The sequence below is a fragment of the Henckelia pumila genome, chromosome 4 (assembly GCF_033568475.1).
Source record: "Henckelia pumila isolate YLH828 chromosome 4, ASM3356847v2, whole genome shotgun sequence".
NCBI lineage: Eukaryota > Viridiplantae > Streptophyta > Magnoliopsida > Lamiales > Gesneriaceae > Henckelia > Henckelia pumila.
The window spans coordinates 54,964,697-54,985,664 of record NC_133123.1 but is presented as its reverse complement, the minus strand read 5'-3'; the positions used below and the strand labels follow the sequence as shown (position 1 = coordinate 54,985,664).

The 20,968-nt window shown below is 41.7% G+C and overlaps 1 protein-coding gene across 1 annotated transcript; it reads right to left on the bottom strand.

Annotated features, from left to right (window-relative positions):
- Positions 1–5,333: 5,333 nt before the first annotated feature.
- On the bottom strand, positions 5,334–5,843 carry LOC140861025 (uncharacterized). Its single transcript, XM_073264034.1, has one exon. The coding sequence runs from the start codon at positions 5,841–5,843 to the stop codon at positions 5,334–5,336; it is 510 nt and encodes a 169-aa protein (XP_073120135.1).
- Positions 5,844–20,968: the final 15,125 nt, after the last annotated feature.

Here is a 20,968-nt window from a genome sequence, read left to right as displayed (position 1 = left end):
CTGCAAAGGGTATGTTCTATATCGAAATAAACATGTCACTTAATACAACTTCTTGGGTATTGGATACCGGATGTGGTTCTCACATTTGCAATGATTTGCAGGTGATGACAAGAAGTCGCAGGCTTAGAATGGGTGAGACCCAGCTGAGGCTCGGGAATGGTTCCAGAGTTGAAGCTACGGCCATTGGAGATGTTTGTTTGATTTTGCAGAATGGTTTTAAATTATTGTTGAGAGATGTTTTATTTGTGCCAGATTTAATTAAAAACATTATTTCTATTTCTATGCTTGATAGAGATGGTTATTCTTGTAATTTTGTGAATGGGATTTGCAGTATTTACAAGAATGAATGTTTAATTGGAAATGGACAACTTGAAAACGATCTATACAATTTAAAACTAAAAGACGTTCCAGTGAATTGTATTGACAAACCGGAAACAACAAACAAAAGGAAAATCGATAGTCAAAACCCGGCAAACCTTTGGCACGCTAGACTAGGTCATATTTCCTCAAGGAGGATGAACAAGCTAGAGGGAGAGGGCATGTTTGATATGTCTGATATTAACTCTCTACCTACTTGTGAATCCTGCCTAAAAGGGAAAATGACTAAATCTCCTTTTAAGGGGAAGCCTGAACGTAGTCAAAATCTGTTGGATTTGATCCATACAGATGTTTGTGGTCCATTTAGAGTAGGGACTCAACATGGCCACACCTACTTCATTACCTTTACTGATGATTATTCAAGGTATGGGTATTTATATTTAATGAAATATAAGTCTGAAGCATTTGAAAAGTTCAAAGAATTCAGGGCTGAAGTAGAAAACAAGCTAGGTAAAAGTATTAAAGCACTTCGATCGGATCGAGGTGGAGAATACTTGAGTACCGAGTTTTTGGACTATCTGAAAGAGAATGGGATTCTCTCTCAGTGGACTCCTCCTATGACACCACAGCTTAATGGTGTATCGGAGCGTCGTAATCGAACTTTGTTGGACATGGTTCGATCCATGATGAGCTTCACTGAGCTTCCACCTTCGTTTTGGGGCTATGCGCTTGAAACGGCGGTATTGTTGTTGAATAACGTCCACACTAAAGCAGTGGACAAAACACCATACGAGTTATGGAATGGCAAAGCTCCTAAGTATTCATACTTGAGGATTTGGGGATGTCCTGCTTACGTGAAGCGGACAGTGGGAGATAAGTTGGATAGTCGATCCAGCCTGTGTTATTTTGTGGGGTATCCGAAGAATTCAATCGGATATTATTTCTATTATCCTGCTGAAACAAAGGTGTTTGTTTCGCGGAATGCCACCTTCTTGGAGAAGGAGTTCTTATTGGATAAGAAAGGCGAGATGATGGAACTCGAAGAAGTTCGAGAAGAACCCAAAATACAAAATAACGATCCCACACCTCAGGAACCATTGCTGGACACGCCTGCACCTAGAAGATCCGAGAGGACTTCTAGACCTCCAGTTCGATATGGTCTTCTTCTTGAAGAGGGTCAAGATGAACCCGACATTGGATGTGATCCAAGAAGCTTCAAGGAAGCAATTTCTGATGCGGATTCGAATTTATGGCTTGAAGCTATGCAATCAGAATTGGATTCGATGCATACTAACCAAGTCTGGACTTTAGTGGATCCTCCCGATGGAATTGTTCCAATAGGGTGTAAATGGATCTACAAAAGAAAGCTTGGGCCTGATGGTAAGGTATTGACCTACAAGGCGCGATTGGTGGCGAAAGGTTATACTCAAAGGCAAGGAGTTGACTATGATGAAACCTTTTCACCAGTTGCTATGTTCAAGTCCATAAGAATCCTTATTGCCATAGCTGCATGGTATGACTATGAGATATGGCAAATGGATGTGAAGACTGCTTTTCTTAATGGAGACATTAAGGAAGAAATCTATATGAAGCAGCCTGAGGGGTACACATCCATAGGAAGCGAGCATAAGGTATGCAAGCTTCAGAGATCAATTTATGGTCTAAAACAAGCATCAAGAAGTTGGAACCAGAAATTTGATGAAACAATTAAAGACTTTGGTTTCATCAAGAACCCGGAGGAACCTTGCGTGTACAAGAAAGTAGTTAAGGATGCAGTGACATTCTTAGTACTTTATGTTGATGACATCCTACTCATTGGGAATGATGTAGGGATGTTGCAGTCAACAAAGATATGGTTATCAGGTAGATTTTCGATGAAGGATTTGGGTGAGGCATCCTACATTCTTGGGATACAGATCTATAGGGATAGATCTAAGAGAATGATAGGACTCACTCAATCAACCTACATCGATACCATATTGAAACGGTTTTCAATGGATGGGTCCAAGAGAGGACATCTACCCATGTGTCATGGAGTTTCTCTATCCAAGTCTATGTGTCCCAAGACTGATGCAGAGATAGAGAATATGACACATGTACCATATGCGTCAGCTATAGGTAGTATCATGTATGGGATGATATCTACCAGACCGGATGTAGCATTTGCTCTGAGTGTCACGAGCAGATATCAGTCTAATCCTGGTCAGATGCATTGGAAAGCCGTGAAGGACATTCTTAAGTACTTGCGAAGGACTAAGAATATGTTCATGGTTTATGGAGGACGAGAACTCAAACTGGAAGGCTATACCGACTCTAGCTTCCAAAGTGATGTGGATGACTCGAAGTCAACCTCTGGATTTGTGTTCATGCTCAATGGCGGTGCTGTCTCTTGGAAGAGTTCCAAGCAGGACACCACAGCGGATTCCACCACTGAGGCTGAATACATTGCAGCATTAGCTGCTGCTAAAGAGGCCGTTTGGATGAGGAATTTCGTCCAAGAGTTGGGCGTCATTCCTGAATTTGTTGGTCCAGTCCCGGTGTACTGCGACAACACGGGTGCCGTTGCTCAAGCAAAGGAACCAAGGTCTCATCAAAGATCCAAACACGTACTGAGGAAATACCACATAATCCGGGAGATTGTGGAAAGAGGAGACATCAGTGTCGAACGAGTGGCCTCTGCAGACAATATCGCTGATCCACTTACTAAGCCTTTGCCAGGACCATTGTTTGACAAACATCGCGAAGCAATGGGTCTACGTAGTATGACTAGTTGGCTATAGGGCAAGTGGGAGATTGTAAGAGTGGGTGCCCAGTGAGCCAACTGTGTGGCTATGGGCTTTGTTGACTCTTTGTATAAACAATCTTTTGTTTAATATTATTTACACTTTTATGGCAATGACTTTATATTACTTCATATTGTTATATTGTGATATACTATTGTTGTTTTGATAAAGACCTTGAATATACTATAGTGTATGTATGATGTGGTAGAACATGGAGATGTCTATCATGAAATACATCTTATAGTCACTGTATATTCTAAAACCGTTCCTAGTCGATTGAGCCGTCCGATAATAAGGATAAGGATCGCTCGAGTTTGAGACTAGCATTTGCGATGCGGAGTACCACGTTTCATTGGTAGGGAACATGGAGATGTTCGAAGCATGCAAATGGATATTCATAGGATGAATAGTCGAACTACCCTATCCGGACTTTCCAAGTGGTTATCACTTATCGAGTGGATAAAGTCCGCGGTTTTGGTTGTACACCATTAGTCCTTACGACTTGAAACATCATGGAGACTCTATATGCTAGTACTGTGCTTTGACTCGTTTACCGACTCTGAGGGGGTCATCAGGTGTCGAGATTGGGTACAGTTACGACACATATAGGAGTCAATGCATTGTTGTCAAGGATTCACCACATACTTGCGAGTGTGGATATCCTATGCGATCTGAGGAGATATTAGTGTGACAAATCTCTGGCCAGAGTACTTGATGTGATTTAAGAAATGGTTTCTTAGTAGCACATGCGATGTCACTAATTTGATCTTCAAGATGCATTGCATAGTTATCGAATCTTGAGCGACTCTCGATATACCAATGGTTGTTGATTCGATCGGGATATATGGATGAAGGGACCGTACTGTACGCTAACCAAAATCTACTGGTTCTTGTAGGCACTATCAGTGATACCTAGGGAATCATGGGGCGATGTTGCTAGGCGCTTTACCATGATTCGTTGGGCAAGTCGGAAAGTGTTGTTCCGAGTCACAAGGAGTTGTGAGCCCACGGCTAGCTGTATCCCTGAACCATTGAGGGTCACACAGTGTAATGGAGTTTTAATCCCCGTTGAGATAGTTAAATTTAAAGAGTTAAATTTAATGAACTAAGGAGTTGGACTTCTTAATTAAGAGTAAGGGAGTAGGGTTTCCTAAAATGACATAGGGATGGACATTTTTGGAAACCACTGAATTCGGATTCAGGAAAATTTATTTTGACTTTAAAACGTGCAGAAATGGTTTCTGTGCACATTGGTGAAATCGTTTCATCAATCGGAGTCACGATGAATTTTATATTAATTTCTGAACGAGCGGGCTTTGCTTGTCGGGCCCCAGCTTATGACTAATGGGCCCTAAGGTGTTAGTGGCCTGCATTATAAATAAGTTATTTCAGTACAGAAATTACACATAACAGGTCATAAATTTTGAGAGCAAATTTCGAAAACCCTAGACCCTCTCAAAACCGATCGGCCGTCCCCTCCCTTTGCTCTGCCCGAGAAAATTCCGGTCTGTGATTTTGAATCGCGGTCAGGAATAACGAATCAGATTCGTGTAATCTCTTCGCAGAAAACTTCTGATAGATTTTCTAGTGCAATCTATCAGAGGGATTAAACCTCTGTTCGTGGACCTGATTGAAGGCGTTCATCGGTTCCAGGGAGAGACAACAAGAGCAGAATTGTTCTGTTGGTGTCCATTAATCTCGTTGCGAGATTTGAGGTAAAATTTATTTAATTGTTATTTAAATTTTACACACAAATAATTCAATCGTTGTATGGTTGATACCCACACCATGGAATCGTTCCATGAGAAAATTTTAAACTTCCGCTGCACCGGGTATCAATCGTAATTGGTCTGGGAACTCGCCAGTTTTTTCCAACAGGATCGAGCGAGGCCAAATTATATTTCCATCCGAGAGCTGAGAAATTGTGCTCGCTCGATTGGGTGTTTTTCACCGATCGAGCGAGACACTGAATTTTAAATAATATTTTTTTTTACTTGCCTCTTGCTTTATTCAATTGATGTTTAATGAATGTTAATTGTTCATTGGATTGAGGGTACGATTTTCTTGATTTCCATCCGGGAATTTCTTGATTTTTTTTGTTATTGGATTGAGGGTACGATTTTAATATAGTCGTGTTTTCCTTCCATAAATTAAGAATTCATATCAATATTTCTTCAAATGTGTTGCATTCCAAGGCCGTTTGAGTAGCTGTCCCTGATTATCTCAAGGTACCTAGTGTTGGTACCTACCTTTCCGATGAGTTTGTACGGCCCCTCCCATCGGGCATCTAACTTCCCTCGCTGGATTAACCTTCTTTAACACGAACTCTCCTTCTTGAAATTCCCGGGGCTTGACTTTTCGATTGTAAGCTTTCATCACCCGGGCTCGATATACCTCCATTCTTCGAACTGCCCTCTCCCTTCGTTTTTCAACTAGATCCAACTCCTGTGCCCGGACTCCTTCCTCTGTACCCTCATAAGCCATATCCTGAGCTGAGGGTTGACCAATCTCTACTGGAAGAATTTCCTCGGAACCGTATACCAGGCTAAAGGGTGATTCTTTTGTGGCAGTATGAGGAGTGGTGCGATAGGCCCATAGCACACTCGGGATCTCTTCTACCCAGTCCTTCCCCATTCCATACAGCCGGGCCTGCAAGGATCGAACAATAGTACGGTTGGTTACCTCAGTCTGGCCATTACTTTGAGGATAGTCCACTGAAGTAAAGGCCTGTTTAATGCCCATCTCTACACACTAATCTGCTAGCTTCTGCCCCTGGAATTTTCTGACATTGTCCGAGACCAACTTCCATGGGAGCCCAAACCGGCACACTATGTTTTTCCAAAGGAATTTCATCACTTCTCCTTCTGTTATTTTTGCTAGGGGCTATGCTTCTACCCACTTTGAGAAATAATCCACTGCTACTAGCAAGAACTTCTTCTGATCCCGGGCCAGTGGAAATGGACCCACAATGTCTAGCCCACATTGATCGAACGGGTAAGAGGCCCATACTGGTTTAAAATTGCTAGCCGGGCTGTGCTGGGAATTACCAAATCTCTGGAAGCCTTCGCAAGACCGGGCTATTTGTGATGCATCGGCCTGCAAAGTGGGCCAACAGTATCCAGATAGTAATACCCTTTGCGCCAGACTCATATACCCTCCATGGTTCCCACAACATCCTTCGTGCACTTCCCTTAAGACATACTCTGTTTCCGTCTCCATTAAGCATATAAGCAAGGGGACTTGATAGGAACGCCTATACAGCATGCCGCCGAGGAGGGCACCAGCTCTCTTTGCACAACATACTCCCTATCATCATCGCTTCCCCTGGTTATTGCTTTCTTTGCCAAGGCATCTGCTTCCATATTTTCCTCCCGAGGTATCTGTTCTATACTCCAAGTAATGAAACCTGCCCCAAGCTCCTTAATTACCTCCAAGTATTTCATCAACCTTTCATCTCGGATTGAGAAGGCCTTCTTCACCTGCTGGACAACTAACTGTGAATCAGAGTATACTATGACGTGGCTCTCCCCAACCTCCCGAGCCTGCTTCATCCTAGCTACTACTGCCTCATACTCGGCCTCATTATTAGAAGCCTGGAAATCTAATTTCACAGCTATCTTGATTTTCTCCTGGGTGGGCGAAATCAGGATAACTCCTACACCACTGCCTCCATCCACGAATACTCTCCATACTTCTCCCTGGCCAAAGGTGACCACTTTTGTAAAAAAAACGGATAAGGCTTGTGCTTTGATGGCCTTACGAGGCTGATACTCAATATCATATTCACCTAGCTCCAATGTCCATTTCACAAGCTGATATGAATCTTGATGTGTAAGATTAGAAAATACGATTACAATTTGAATTGCACCCTCTAATCAATAAACAAAAGATCCAAAGTTTTGCCCAATATTTAAAACAAGTAAAATTGATAGGATTTTGGATTTTCCACCTTTAATCGATGGTACAATTAACAACAGAAATCACAACAATTGAAACCAAAGAAAACCTTCAGATAACTTGTATCTGACAATATTCAGTGAGAAATCAATCGACAAACGCTTCCAAGTAATTAAACTGAAAAAGTTTGATTTGAAGAACAAAGCAAAGCTTTGAATAAAATTCTTGAGAGAATTTCAATAATTTGTGTATAAACTGAATCTGAATTATTATTTATTCAATAATGAATGTATTTATTGTATTTATAATACAACTACAAAATAATAAAAGATATAGCAAAATAATATATAAAGATATCAAAGATATCTCCTAAAAGTTTCCTAGTATAATTAGAACTCTAAGAAATAGGAAAATAATATCAAAATATCAAAAATCCTCAAAAATCCAAAAACACACACTACATGTCATACTGTGTGTAAGTGCGGTCAGCGCGGGTGCACCATAGAACAGCGCGGGTGCGCTCGAATAGTTATTCCCAAGGCGCGGTGCGCCGCGATGCTTCGGCGACTGGTGCGGGTGCGCCTGTCCTCGAGCGCGGGTGCGCCCTGCTGAACATCAAATTCTTCAATGTTTTGATCTTGTAGGACTTCATTAACACCATAACACCTTTCAAAATGATCTTCAAGAATTCTAACTTTGTTGCCATGAATTCCAAACCCTTCAAGTCTTGATGGCAAGTTAAGGGACAATTCTTGGAAAAATATGAATCTTCGAACACCTCCTAGATTCATATCAGACTCCACTTCTTCAAAAAGATTTGTCCTCAAATCTTGCTCCTTATCTTGTGTGTGCTCAATGCTACATGGATCCAACATGTGCTTTACTTTAACATTAGATCTCCTTTGTCTTCTTTTCAATATATCTCCAATATCCAGCAAAGAAGAACAAACAATGCTCGAGATTGAACCGGCTAAATCATGATAATGAGATAAAACCTCTTTGTACATAAGTACTTTAGGGATTTTATTCATTTGAACAAAATTTTCATCTTCACAATTTTGGACCATAATATTTTTTTTTTGGTCTCTTTCTACTCATTTTCTTTCCACTTTTTTTTTACCTCAAAGGCCATCTTACTCTTTTCTACACTCTTTTTTTCGGCCTCAATTATTTCTTTGTCTTTTTCTTTTTCTTTGTTCATGGCTATCACACTCTTTTTATCACTCTTTCTTTTAGCCATAGCACTCAAATTTTGAATTTTCAATTGATCCTCAAGAAATTATTTTGGATTCAATTGCAAAGAAATAATAGAATGATTACACGACTCATCCAACAAGAAATTACTAGTCTCACTATGAACATCAATAGGACGCTCATCTACTACAAGAATACTAGATGACTCTTCAACACTAACATCATCAATCAATGAAGTTTTATACTTAATTTTCTTAACTTCTTCAACTTCACATTTTTCAACATCAATTAAAATTTTGGATTCAACATCTACTTGAGGATCCACCACTTTCATCACCTCATTAGGACATTGACTAATATCATGCCCAACCTCTAGACACCATAAGCATACAATATCACAAGTACGAAAAATTGAAAGTTTAGATGTACCTTGATATTCACGTTTTGGATTTTTACGCCTTGACTTTCTCATGGGCTTAGTCACGATATCCTCTTCTATATTCGACCTCCATGTGGACAACTCATCATGCATATAAACATCTCTAAACCCATTAATTTTTCTCTCACTCCTACTCCCATAATCTCTCCTACTACTTTCTTCACCTCTACCAATACCATAGTCATCCTCCAACTTACTCAATTTCTAATGTATTGGCTTAAGCACATCCTTAACTGCCTTTCTCATCATCTCGGTGAATTCTTCCATTTGAACCTTAGAAAAATCTAGGTTCGAATTTTCTCCTTCTTTATAATTCATGGTACTTGATTCAAAACCTTGGTTTTGATACCAAATGATATGAATATTGATGTGTAAGATTAGCAAACACGATTACAATTTGAATCACACCCTCTAATCAATAAACAAAAGATCCAAAGTTTTGCCAAATCTTTGAAACAAGTAAAATTGATAGGATTTTGGATTTTCCACCTTTAATCGACGGTACGATTAACAACAAAAATCACGACAATTGAAACCAAAGAAAATCTTCAGATAACTTGTATCTGACAATCTTCAGTGAGAAATCAATCGACAAACGCTTCCAAGTAATTAAACTGAAAAAGTTTGATTTGAAGAACAAAGCAAAGCTTTGAATAAAATTCTTGAGATAATTTCAATAATTTATGTATAAACTGAATCTGAATTATTAATTATTCAATAATGAATGAATTTGTTGTATTTATAATGCAACTACAAAATAATAAAAGATATAGCAAAAAAATATATATAGATATCAAAGATATCTCCTAAAAGTTTCCTAGTATAATTAGAACTCTAAGAAATAGGAAAATAATATCAAAATATCTACATGCCGTACTGTGTGTAAGTGCGGTCAGCGCGGGTGCACCATAGAATAGCGCGGGTGCGCCCGAATAGTGATTCCCAGGGCGCGGGTGCCCCACGATGCTTCGGCGATGGGCGCGGGTGTGCCCTGCTGAACATCAAATTCTTCAATGTTTTGATCTTGTAGGACTTCATTAACACCATAACACACTTCAAAATGATCTTCAAGAATTATAACTTTATTGCCATGAATTCCAAAACCTTCAAGTCTTGATGGCAAGTTAAGAGACAATTCTTGGAAAAATATGAATCTTCGAACACTTCCTAGATTCAAATCACAAGCCTTTCTGAGGCATCCGGATGAGTCATAACCTGCCTAGAGGGCTGTTGGTAAGGACAATGATCGGATGAGACAGGAAGTAGGGTCTCAATTTCCGAGCTGTTATTACCAAGGCCAGAGCCATCCTCTCAATCTTCAAATATCTGGATTCGGGCCCCTTCAAAGCATGACTAACATAATACATAGGTATCTGATCTCCTTTTTCTCTTTTATAAAGAAAGTTTTGACCGCCTGCTCCATAGTAGATAGATATATCCATAGTCTTTCCCCCAGCTCTGGCTTAACCAAGATAGGTAAGTTAGCCAGATGCTCCTTCAACTCCTGGAAGGCCAGCTCACACTGCTCATTCCATCCAAACTTCTGGGCCGTGCGCAACACTTGAAAAAAGTGATAACTGCGATGAGCTGACCAGGCTATGAATTGGGACAGGGCTATTATTCTCCTGGTTAACCGCTGGACTCTCTGATAGATGTTGGTGATGGCATCTCCTGCAACATTTTCACCTTCTTCGGGTTTAATTCTATTCGCCTCTCTGTTACAACAAACCCCAGGAACTTGCCACTTTTCACCCCAAACATGCACTTGGCAGGGTTCAGCTTGATCTCATACTGCCGAAATGTGGCAAAAGTTTCATCCAAGTCGGTTATAAAACAATCCCGGGTTTTGGATTTCACAAGTATGTCATCCACATACACTTCCACATTCCGCCCCATCTGCTCCCGAAATACTTTATCCATCATCCTTTGATATGTGGCCCCTACATTCTTTAATCCAAAGGGCATAACTACATAACAAAAGGTACCTCCAAATGTGATAAAGTTGACCTTATCCTGATCCTCTGATGCCAAAGGGATTTGATGATACCCCTGATATGCATCCATGAAGTAGAGGAGCTCGCACCCGGATGTGGAATCCACCAACTGATCAATCCGGGGTAAAGGATAACAGTCCTAGGGGGAAGCTTTGTTTAAATCTCGAAAATCCACACACATTCACCACTTCCCTATAGCCTTCGGCACTAATACCACATTAGATAACCATGTAGGGAACTGTATCTCTTCGATGTGCCCGGCCTGCAATAAATCCCGGACCTGCTCAGCAATCACTTTGTCCTTCTCAGCCCCAAAGTGCCTTTTATTTTGCATGACAGGTCTGGAGCCAGGGATGATATTTAATTTATGCTATGCAACATAAGATGAAACACCCATCAAATCATCAGGGGACCAAGCAAACACATCCCGATTTTTGATGAGGCAGCCCTTCAATTGCTTCGCCAATTCTGGCTCCAGGTCCTGGGAAATCTTGGTAGATTTTTCTCCTTGCCCGGGTACCAACTCCACTTCCTCGTGCTCATCCCTATCTTCTTCCACAGAACATACTTCCCTTCCTCCATGGCTTCCCCCCTTCCCGATCTTTCGTGCTCTTTTGTAATCCACTTTAATTGTCTCAGCTTAACACTTCCTTGAGGAAGGTTGATCTCTGTAATGCCCCGTTTTTATCTTAAATGAACTTATTTGAGATAATCATAGTTCCAGAGTTCAAGAGCCGACTTGATTTTGATCAGGGTCTATTTTGCAATTTTGAAAATTTCAGGGACTAAAGTGCAATTTTGGAGTTTAATATATTATCTTGACTTGAGACTAGTCTTCATTCTCTCCACCTTCTTCCTCCTTGCACGCCACCTCCATTGAAGCGCCCTTTTGAGATTTCAAGCTTTGAGATTTCTCTCCGAGCTCGATCCGTCCGTTGGAATTTAATTCTGAAGGCAGATTAGCGATCACGGCTGCAAGAGCTTCGTTCTATCGTAAGTTTTTCTACGATCGGATACATTTAATTTTTTGGATGTTGTTAGAATCATTCGAGATTTGAGTATGTTGTTCTTGACAGAGTTATGAGCGTTTATTATCTGTCGGTTTTGAAATAGAGCAACGTTCGGAATTGTTATGATTTTTGGAAGCCATTTTCAAAAATGAGGTTTTGAGATTTGTTGGAATTGCCTTGTTATTATTGTATTAGCATTGATACGAGTTGATATAATTATTGAACTGATGTCTGCGTTCCCGGTTTGTTCAGTTATAGCCGTTATGCCGTCGATTTGAGTTTTTGGATATTGGAACCGTTTTGAGTTGTTGATCTTTGGCTTGTGTATTGATCATCGTTGTTGATCTTCTATTTGTATCTGAATAGATTCGTTTGGAGTTTTTCAAGCCCGGTGTTAACAGCATTTGATCGTCCAAAGATTGGAAGAAGAACGGTAAAGAGATTTACCTTGAACCGTAGTTGTTGTTAGATTGTATAGTCTTTGATACAATCTTTTGTTGTAGCTTATCCAGAGTTGGAACTGCTGCATTGAAAGGTAAAAGCAGTCATCGTAGCGGGATAGCATACTCGAGACAGTTGGTTCTCGAGTTTCCCTTAAAATCACATATTGCATTAATACTTTTCTAGCATGTGGAACTCGTATTTTGTTGATTAATTGAGTTTGGTTATATGGCTTATGTGTTATGTTTTGTTATGCATTCATCTTGAGCCAACTTTGATTTCAGCGGGCAGAACAGCCCTTTTTGTTTAGATGTTTTGGGGGCTATGTTGCGAGTGGCCTGGGTTGTAGAAGTTCACCTAGTGTCAGCATACTCCTCATAGTCGCACCGAAGTCTAGGGGATTGGGATACGTGACACCACCTCGATTGGGAGAGTCGGTGAGTCGTTACGTGGTCTCATCCTCGGGATCCCAAAAAGCACAGCAACAATCCCTTGTTTATCAGAATTGATATCCCGATTTAAAGACATGCATTTCATTACGATGATATTGGTTACGTTGTTACCTTGAAAGCATGTTTGTTGTTGTATTACTTATTATGTTGCTTTTACTGGGATTATCATTCTCACCGGGTTATCCAGCTGTTGCTTTGTTTTGTATGTGTACTTGGCAACAGGTGGGGCAGGATCGAGTCAGCGAAGACCTGGTTAATAGCATGGAGGGCTCGGGTTTGTTGGCCACGCGCGCACGAGCATGTACCTCATGCGGGCGCGAGCCCTCGTTTGGGCTCGGGTTGAGCAGCCTGCATGTGCGCGAGGCGTTCTTAAAAAAAAAACTTTTGATTTCTTTTAAACCTGGGTTCTGGGTTGATTAATTGTTGTTTAATCCGAGAATAGTTGTTTAGAACCGAGGTCTCACATTAAGTGGTATCAGAGAGTTAAGATTCTTGGTTGAACTAGAGTGAGCGGGGTAGTTTGAGTCCGCATGTACTGGCTCCTCGCATGTGTTTGAATTATTTATATTGTTTATTTAATTCCATGCAAGCATGCTTTATTATTTGAGAATTAATTGAATTACATGATTTTGTGATTTAATTTATAAAGCATGAACTATTTGAGATATAACTGCTTCTGTTATCGACTGGTATCCGGTATTCCAAGCGGTTGTAAGGGCACCGAATTGTAGCGATTAAGATATCTTGTGTCCTAACCTTTGATTATCAGATGGGTCCTCGTCGAGTGATTAACAGAAACACATCGCCAGTCATTCCTACGACTGAACAAGCTAGAACTGAAGTTGATCAGTTGGATGCTACAGCTACTCCTATGGAAACCTTGCTGAAAAGGTTTCAGTCGTTTAATCTGCCGTTGTTGATGGGTACTGAGAACCCAGTTGACTGTGAGAGTTGGTTGGATGACATTGATCAGTTTTTTGATTCCATTGATTATACTGATGACCGTCGAACCAGGTTAATCATTCATCAGCTTTGTGGTGTGGCCAAGAACTGATGGATCACGACCAAGAGATCCTTGGAGAACAGAGGTACAGTTGTCGATTGGTCTCTTTTCAAAACTATGTTTTATAAGCGGTTTTTCCTTGTTTCGTACCGAAAGGACAATGGAGCAGAGTTTGCCAATCTGAGGCAAGGGAATCTGAACATTGAGGAGTACGTAGCCAAGTTTGATAGTCTGTTGCATTTTGCACCGCACATTGCCGACAGTGAAGAAGCCAAATCCGATCAGTTCATCAACGGCTTGAATCCCGACATCATCACATTGGTGAACACTGCTAGGCCAGATAACTTTGCGGATGCCATGAATCACGCAAAGGGAGCTGGAGCAGGCTTGTGGAGACAGAGAGGTAATCAGATGATGTCTCAGCAGCAGAGGCAGTCTCAGAACCAACCATCTCAGCATCAGAATCAGCCACCTCAGTATCAGAACCAACAACAGAGGTATGAAGGTGGAAATAGTGGGGGAAATAGAAGGGATCAGTACAAAGCAAGGGGGAAATAGTTCAAGAGGCAGGGGAATAGTTTTTCTAGTTCCAGTGGTTCCAAACAATTCAGTTCAGGACAGAGTTCTGGATCTTCATCCATGTACTGCAGCAAGTGTGGGAGAAGACACTCACCGGATTAGTGTGTGGGAGTCTTTGGGAACTGTAACACTTGTCAGCAACCGGGACACTTTTCCAAAGTGTGCCCTCAGCGTAGTAGAGATCGAGCTCAGAGTAGGAGTTCATCTAGACCTACAGCTCAGTCTGAGAGATAGTCTTCTGCAGTTCACTCTTTCCAACCTCAGCAACAAAACAGACAGGGAGGTAACCCTAGTACGAACCAGCCTCCGAGACAGCATGCACGAGTCTTGGCTCTGACAGAGGATCAGGCTCAGGCAGCACCTGACGATGTTATAGCAGGTAACTGTTCGATTTTCAGTTATTCTGCTCATGTTTTGATAGATACGGTGCTTCCCATTCCTTTATCTCTGAGAAATTTGTGTTATTGCATGCTTTGCCTACTGAGTTGTTGCCTACTGTAGTAGCTGCTACTTCACCTTTGGGTGGAAGAATTGTTTCTGTCCGATTAGTCAGGAACTGTGAACTCTGTTTTGAAGGAAATTTGTTAGAATTCGACTGTATTGTACTTGGGCTGTTAGATTTTGACTGTATTGTTGGTATAGATGCTTTAACCCAGTACAGAGCAACAGCCGATTGTTTTCTGAAAGTTGTCAGGTTCAGACCTGAAATGGCAGACAAGTGGAAATTCTTTGTTAAGGGTTCTCGATCTAGAATTCCATTGATTTCAGTGTTATCTATGACTCGTTTGTTACAGAGAGGTGCAGAAGGATTTTTGGTTTATGCAGTTGATGTACTGAAATCTAGCCCTGAATTGGTTGATATACCAGTGGTTAGAGATTTTGCTGATGTGTTTACGGAAGATGTTCCTGGATTACCGCCTATTCGAGAGATCGAATTCAGCATCGATTTGGTGTCAGGTACCCAACCTATTTCCAAAGCTCCTTATCGTATGGCACCTATTGAATTGAGAGAGTTGAAGGAGCATCTTGAGGATTTGATTGCCAAGGGATATATCAGACCTAGTGTATCGCCTTTGGGTTCTCCTGTTCTGTTTGTTCGGAAGAAGGATGGTTCTATGCGGCTCTGTATCGACTATCGTCATTTGAATCAGGCTACAGTCAATAACAGGTATCCTTTACCCCGAATAGATGACCTTTTTGATCAGCTGCAGGGTTCTTCTGTCTATTTGAAGATTGATCTGAGGTCAGGTTATCATCAGCTAAGAGTGCGAGAGGTAGATGTTCCTAAGACCGCATTTAGAACGAGGTATGGTCATTTCGAGTTTATAGTCATGTCGTTCGGTTTGACTAATGCACCAGCGGTTTTTATGGGTTTGATGAACCGTATCTTTCAGCTTTATTTAGATGAGTTCGTAATTATATTCATCAATGATATTCTTATCTACTCGAAGAACCGTACTGACCATGCAGAGAACTTGAGAATCGTCTTGCAGATTTTGCGAGTTGAGCAGTTGTTTGCCAAACTATCTAAATGCAAATTCTGGTTGGATCGAGTTGTCTTTCTCGGTCATATTATTTCTGGAGATGGCATTTCTGTCGATCCCAGCAAGATTAAAGCGGTTACGAATTGGCCTAGACCAACATCAGTACCTGAGATCCAAAGCTTTATGGGTTTAGCTGGTTATAATCGTCGATTCATCGAGGGATTTTCAGCTATTGCCAAACCTATTACCCATCTGACTCAGAAGAATGCGCCTTTTATCTGGACTACAGATTGTGAGACTAGCTTTGTTGATCTGAAGAGGAGACTGACCAGTGCTCCGATTCTTTCTATTCCGAAAGGTACTGGAGGTTTCACAGTCTATTGTGATGCTTCTAACCGAGGCTTGGGTTGTGTTCTTATGCAGCATAAGTATGTGATAGTGTATGCATCGAGGCAGCTAAAGCCGCACGAGACTCGTTATCTGGTTCTTGATCTTGAACTAGCTGCAATTGTTTTTGCTTTGAAGATCTGGCGTCACTATCTTTACGGTGAGTCATTTGAGATCTTTTCTGATCATAAGAGTCTTAAGTACTTGTTTTCACAGGCAGAACTGAATATGAGACAGAGAAGATGGTTAGATCTGTTGAAGGATTTCGACTGTGAAATCAAGTATTATCTGGGAAAGTCGAATGCAGTTGCAGATGCCTTGAGCCGAAAGCTTTGTTCTTTATCTCTTTCTACTATTGGTGTTTCTCAGTTGATCGATGATTGTTGCACATCTGGTTTAGAGTTTGAAGCAGATAGGAAGACTATCAGAGTGTTTGCTATTCAAGCCGAGCCGGAGTTGTTTATTGCGATCAAAGAAGCACAGAAGACTGATCCGAGCACTCAGGTTTCAGTGGAGAAAGTCAGATCGGGGAATCAGTATGGATTCCAGGATAGATATGAGGTTTTTTTCGTGAATAACCATATTGTTGTGCCTGATATTTCGGAGTTGAGACAGCGTATTCTCCGAGAGGCTCATTGCAGTCGGTTTAGTGTTCATCCTGGAGGTAGTAAGATGTACAAAGATCTGAAGAACCAGTTCTGGTGGAAGAGAATGAAGAGCGATGTTGCGAGGTTTGTATCTCGGTGTTTGAACTGTCAGCAAGTGAAAGCAGAAAGGAAGCGACCAGGTGGTCTGTTGCACAGTCTATCTGTTCCTGAATGGAAATGGGATTCGTCACGAAACTACCGCGATCTGTTCGAGGATGCGATGCTATTTGGGTAGTGATCGACCGATTGACGAAGTCTGCATATTTTATTCCGTACAGGATGACGTATCGTCACGATCAGATGGCTGAGTTGTATGTTAACAATGTTGTGAGATTGCATGGGGTGTCGAAGTCGATCGTTTCAGACAGAGACCCTATATTCACGTCGCACTTTTGGCAAAGTCTTTAGGAGGCACTTGGTACTCGATTGCATCTGAGTACAGCTTATCATCCTCAGACCGATGGACAGTCAGAGCGGACTATCCAGACGTTAGATGATATGCTTCGAGCGGTAGTGCTAGACTTTGGCACTAGTTGGCAAGATTCCTTGCCTCTTGTCGAGTTCTCTTACAACAACCGCTTCCAAGCAAGTATCGGTATGATGCCTTTTGAGGCTTTGATTTGTCCGAGTCACCTGATTTGGGACCGGATATGCTTCGAGATATGGCAGAACAAGTTGAGATCATTCAGTCTAGAATGAAGTTAGCTCAGGATAGACAGGCAAAGTATGCTAATGTCAGACGCAGACCTCTGAATTTCGATCAGGGAGACCGAGTCTTTCTGAAGATTTCACCTTTTAGAGGCACCGTTAGATTTGGGAAGAGAGAAAAGTTATCTCCGAGATTCATCGGGCCGTACGAGATTCTCAAGAAGTTAGGTGATCTTGCCTACAGACTTGCACTTCCTCCATCTTTATCTGGTATTCACGACGTTTTTCACGTCTCTATGCTGCGGAAGTATCATCCATATCCTTCCCATATTCTTCAGCCTGACGAAGCCGAGTTAGATGAGACTCTGAGCTATTTCGAGCGACCGATTCAGATACTTGATTGGAAGAAGAAGCAATTCAGAACCAAGTTGATTCCATTGGTGAAAGTGCAGTGGAGCCATCACGGGGTCGAGGAAGCAACTTGGGAGATAGAATCCGACATGAGACAGCGTTTTCCTGAGTTAATCGGATGACGTGAGTTCTTCTTACTGTTTTTAGTTCTTTATTCCATCTTATGAGTTGCGATTCTTATTGGTTTCGAGGACGAAATCTCTTCTTAGAGGGGGAGAATTGTAACGCCCCATTTTTTATCTTAAATGAACTTATTTGAGATAATCAGAGTTCCAGAGTTCAAGAGCTGACTTGATTTTGATCAGGGTCTATTTTGAAAATTTTGGAAATTTCAGGGACTAAAGTGTAATTTTGGAGTTTAATATATTATCTTGACTTGAGACTAGCCTTCATTCTCTCCACCTTCTTCCTCCTTTCATGCCACCTCCATTGAAGCACCCTTTTGAGATTTCAAGCTTTGGGATTTCTCTCTGAGCTCGATCCGTTCGTTGGAATTTAATTCTGAAGGCAGATTAGTGATCACGGCTGCAAGAGCTACGTTCTATCGTAAGTTTTTCTACGATCGGATACATTCTATTTTTTGGATGTTGTTAGAATCGTTCGAGATTCGAGTATGTTGTTCTTGACAGAGTTATGAGCGTTTATTATCTGTCGGTTTTGAAATAGAGCAATGTTCGGAATTGTTATGGCTTTTGGAAACCATTTTTGAAAATGAAGTTTTGAGATTTGTTGGAATTGCCTTGTTATTGTTGTATTAGCATTGATACGAGTTGATCTCAATATTGAACTGATGTCTGCGTTCCCGATTTGTTCAGTTATAGTCGTTATGCCGCCGGTTTGAGTTTTTGGAGATTGGAACCATTTTGAGTTGTTGATCTTCGGCTTGTGTATTGATCGTCGTTGTTGATCTTCTATTTGTATCTGAATAGATTCGTTTGGAGTTTGTCAAGCCCGGTGTTAATAGCATTTGATCGTCAAGAGATTGGACGAAGAACGGTAAAGAGATTTACCTTGAACCGTAGTTGTTGTTAGATTGTATAGTCTTTGATACAATTTTTTATTGTAGCTTATCTAGAGTTGGAACTGCTGCATTGAAAGGTAAAAGCAGTCATCGTAGTGGGATAGCATACTCGGGATAGTTGGTTCTCGAGTTTCCCTTAAAATCACATATTGCATTAATACTTGTTCTAGCATGTGGAACTCGTATTTTGTTCATTAATTGAGTTTGGTTATATGGCTTATGTGTTATGTTTTTTATGCATTCATCTTGAGCCAACTTTGATTTCAGCAGTCAGAACAGCCCTTTTTGTTTAGACGTTTTGGGGGCTATGTTGCGAGTGGCCTGGGTTGTAGAAGTTCACCTAGTGTCAGCATACTCCTCATAATCGCACCGAAGTCTATGGGATTTGGATACGTGACACCACCTCGATTGGGAGAGTCGGTGAGTCATTACGCGGTCTCATCCTCGGGATCCCAAAAAGCACAGCAGCAATCCCTTGTTTATCAGAATTGATATCCCGATTTAAAGACACGCATTTCATTACGATGATATTGGTTACGTTGTTACCTTGAAAGCATGTTTGTTGTTGTATTACTTATTATGTTGCTTTTACTGGGATTATCATTCTCACCAGTTTATCCAGCTGTTGCTTTGTTTTGTATGTGTACTTGACAACAGGTGGGGCAGGATTGAGTCAGCGAAGACCTGGTTAACAGCAAGAGGGAGAGTTAGTAGTGAGACTCGGTTTAGAAGTCGAATCAACATGTTTATCTAGTTTACGATTGAAACATGTTAGAACTCGAACTTGTTATGTTTGTTATTCGAATTTGTTGTATTCGGATTGTAATCTAGAATCGAAGCATGTGGTGTTGTATCGATTTAGATTCTTGTTTCTCTTAGGCTTGATGAAAGCATGTTTGTTGGCCCCCGTGCGCGCGAGCATGGTACCTCGCGCGGGCGCGAGCCCTCGTTTGGGCTCGGGTTGAGCAGCATGCGCGCGCGCGAGATAGCTATCTCATGCGGGCGCGAGCCGTTCTTAAAAAAAAATTGATTTCTTTTAAACCTGGGTTCTGGGTTGATTAAATTTTGTTTAATCCGAAATTAGTTGTTTAGAACCGAGGTCTCACAATCTCCCCTAACCTCTCTCACCTTGTCTCCCACAGGGAATTTAATCTTCTGATGATAAGCCGAGGCGACGTCCGTAAAGGCATTCAAGGCTGGACGCCCCAAGATGACGTTGTAGGAAGAGGGTGCCTCCACGATTGTGAACCTTGTCATGACTGTCTTATTCATATCCCTTAACCCTAAGGTTATGGGTAGCAACACCTCTCCCCGAGGTTGGACAGTGTGTCCGGCAAATCCGTACAAGGCCGTTTTTATCGGGCTCAACTCGTACCCCTGCAAATCCATCTGCTCGAATGCCTCTGGAAAGAAAAAATTCACCGAGCTTCCCGAGTCTATGAACACTCTCCGTACATCGTAGTTAGCAATCCGATCCTGTATAAGTAAGGCATCATTGTGTGGCAGGTTTACTCCTTCCAGGTCTCGAGGCCCAAATGTGATGACTGGACCTGACTCCTGCCTTCGCTCTTCTAGTCCCAGACTCTCCCTCCGGCTCCAGGATTTCCTAGCCCGATTCGAGTCTCCATCCGTGGATCCTCCAGATATCATGTTGATGAAACCTTTGGCTGGCCCATCTCCTAGCTTCCTGGGGCCTGACTCTTGATTCCCTTCCTCCCGGGAAGCAATGTCAGTCCTAGGAGGAACTGCCACCTGTGGCCCTTGGACACAGGGTAGACCCCTGGGCCTTTTCTGGACTGGTCTGCCATCCCTGACGTAAGGCTTCTGTTGTTTCTGCTGCAGCACCCGACATTCACTGGTATCATGCGCCCCTTCCCGATGAAGGGCACAATACTTTTGAGGATTCTCCTTAGAGGCAAAACTTCGAGCCTCAACCCCCTCTTCACATATATGTACAGACCTATCTCGGCTTCCTCGGTGTGGTGCATACCGAGATAATCGCCTCATTGGGTCCTGGCTCTCCCTGTGTCTCTCCCTGTCCCAACCTCCTTCCCTTCGGGCTACCTCCTTCTTCTGCCTCTGAGCCTCCTCCATGTTAATTTATTTTTCGGCCCGGGCTAACAAATCCTCAAAAGTCCGGGGTGCTTTTTTTACTAATGACTTGAAAAATTCCCCCTCCCGAAGACCTTGAGTAAAGGTTGTGATCTTGGTTTCCTGGGCACAAGTTGGCACCTCTAAAGCGGCCTTATTGAACTTTCTA

Coding starts and splice junctions, on each gene's coding strand:
- LOC140861025 (XM_073264034.1), bottom strand. CDS start 5,843: ATGGGCATTAAACAGGCCTTTACTTCAGTGGACTATCCTCAAAGTAAT.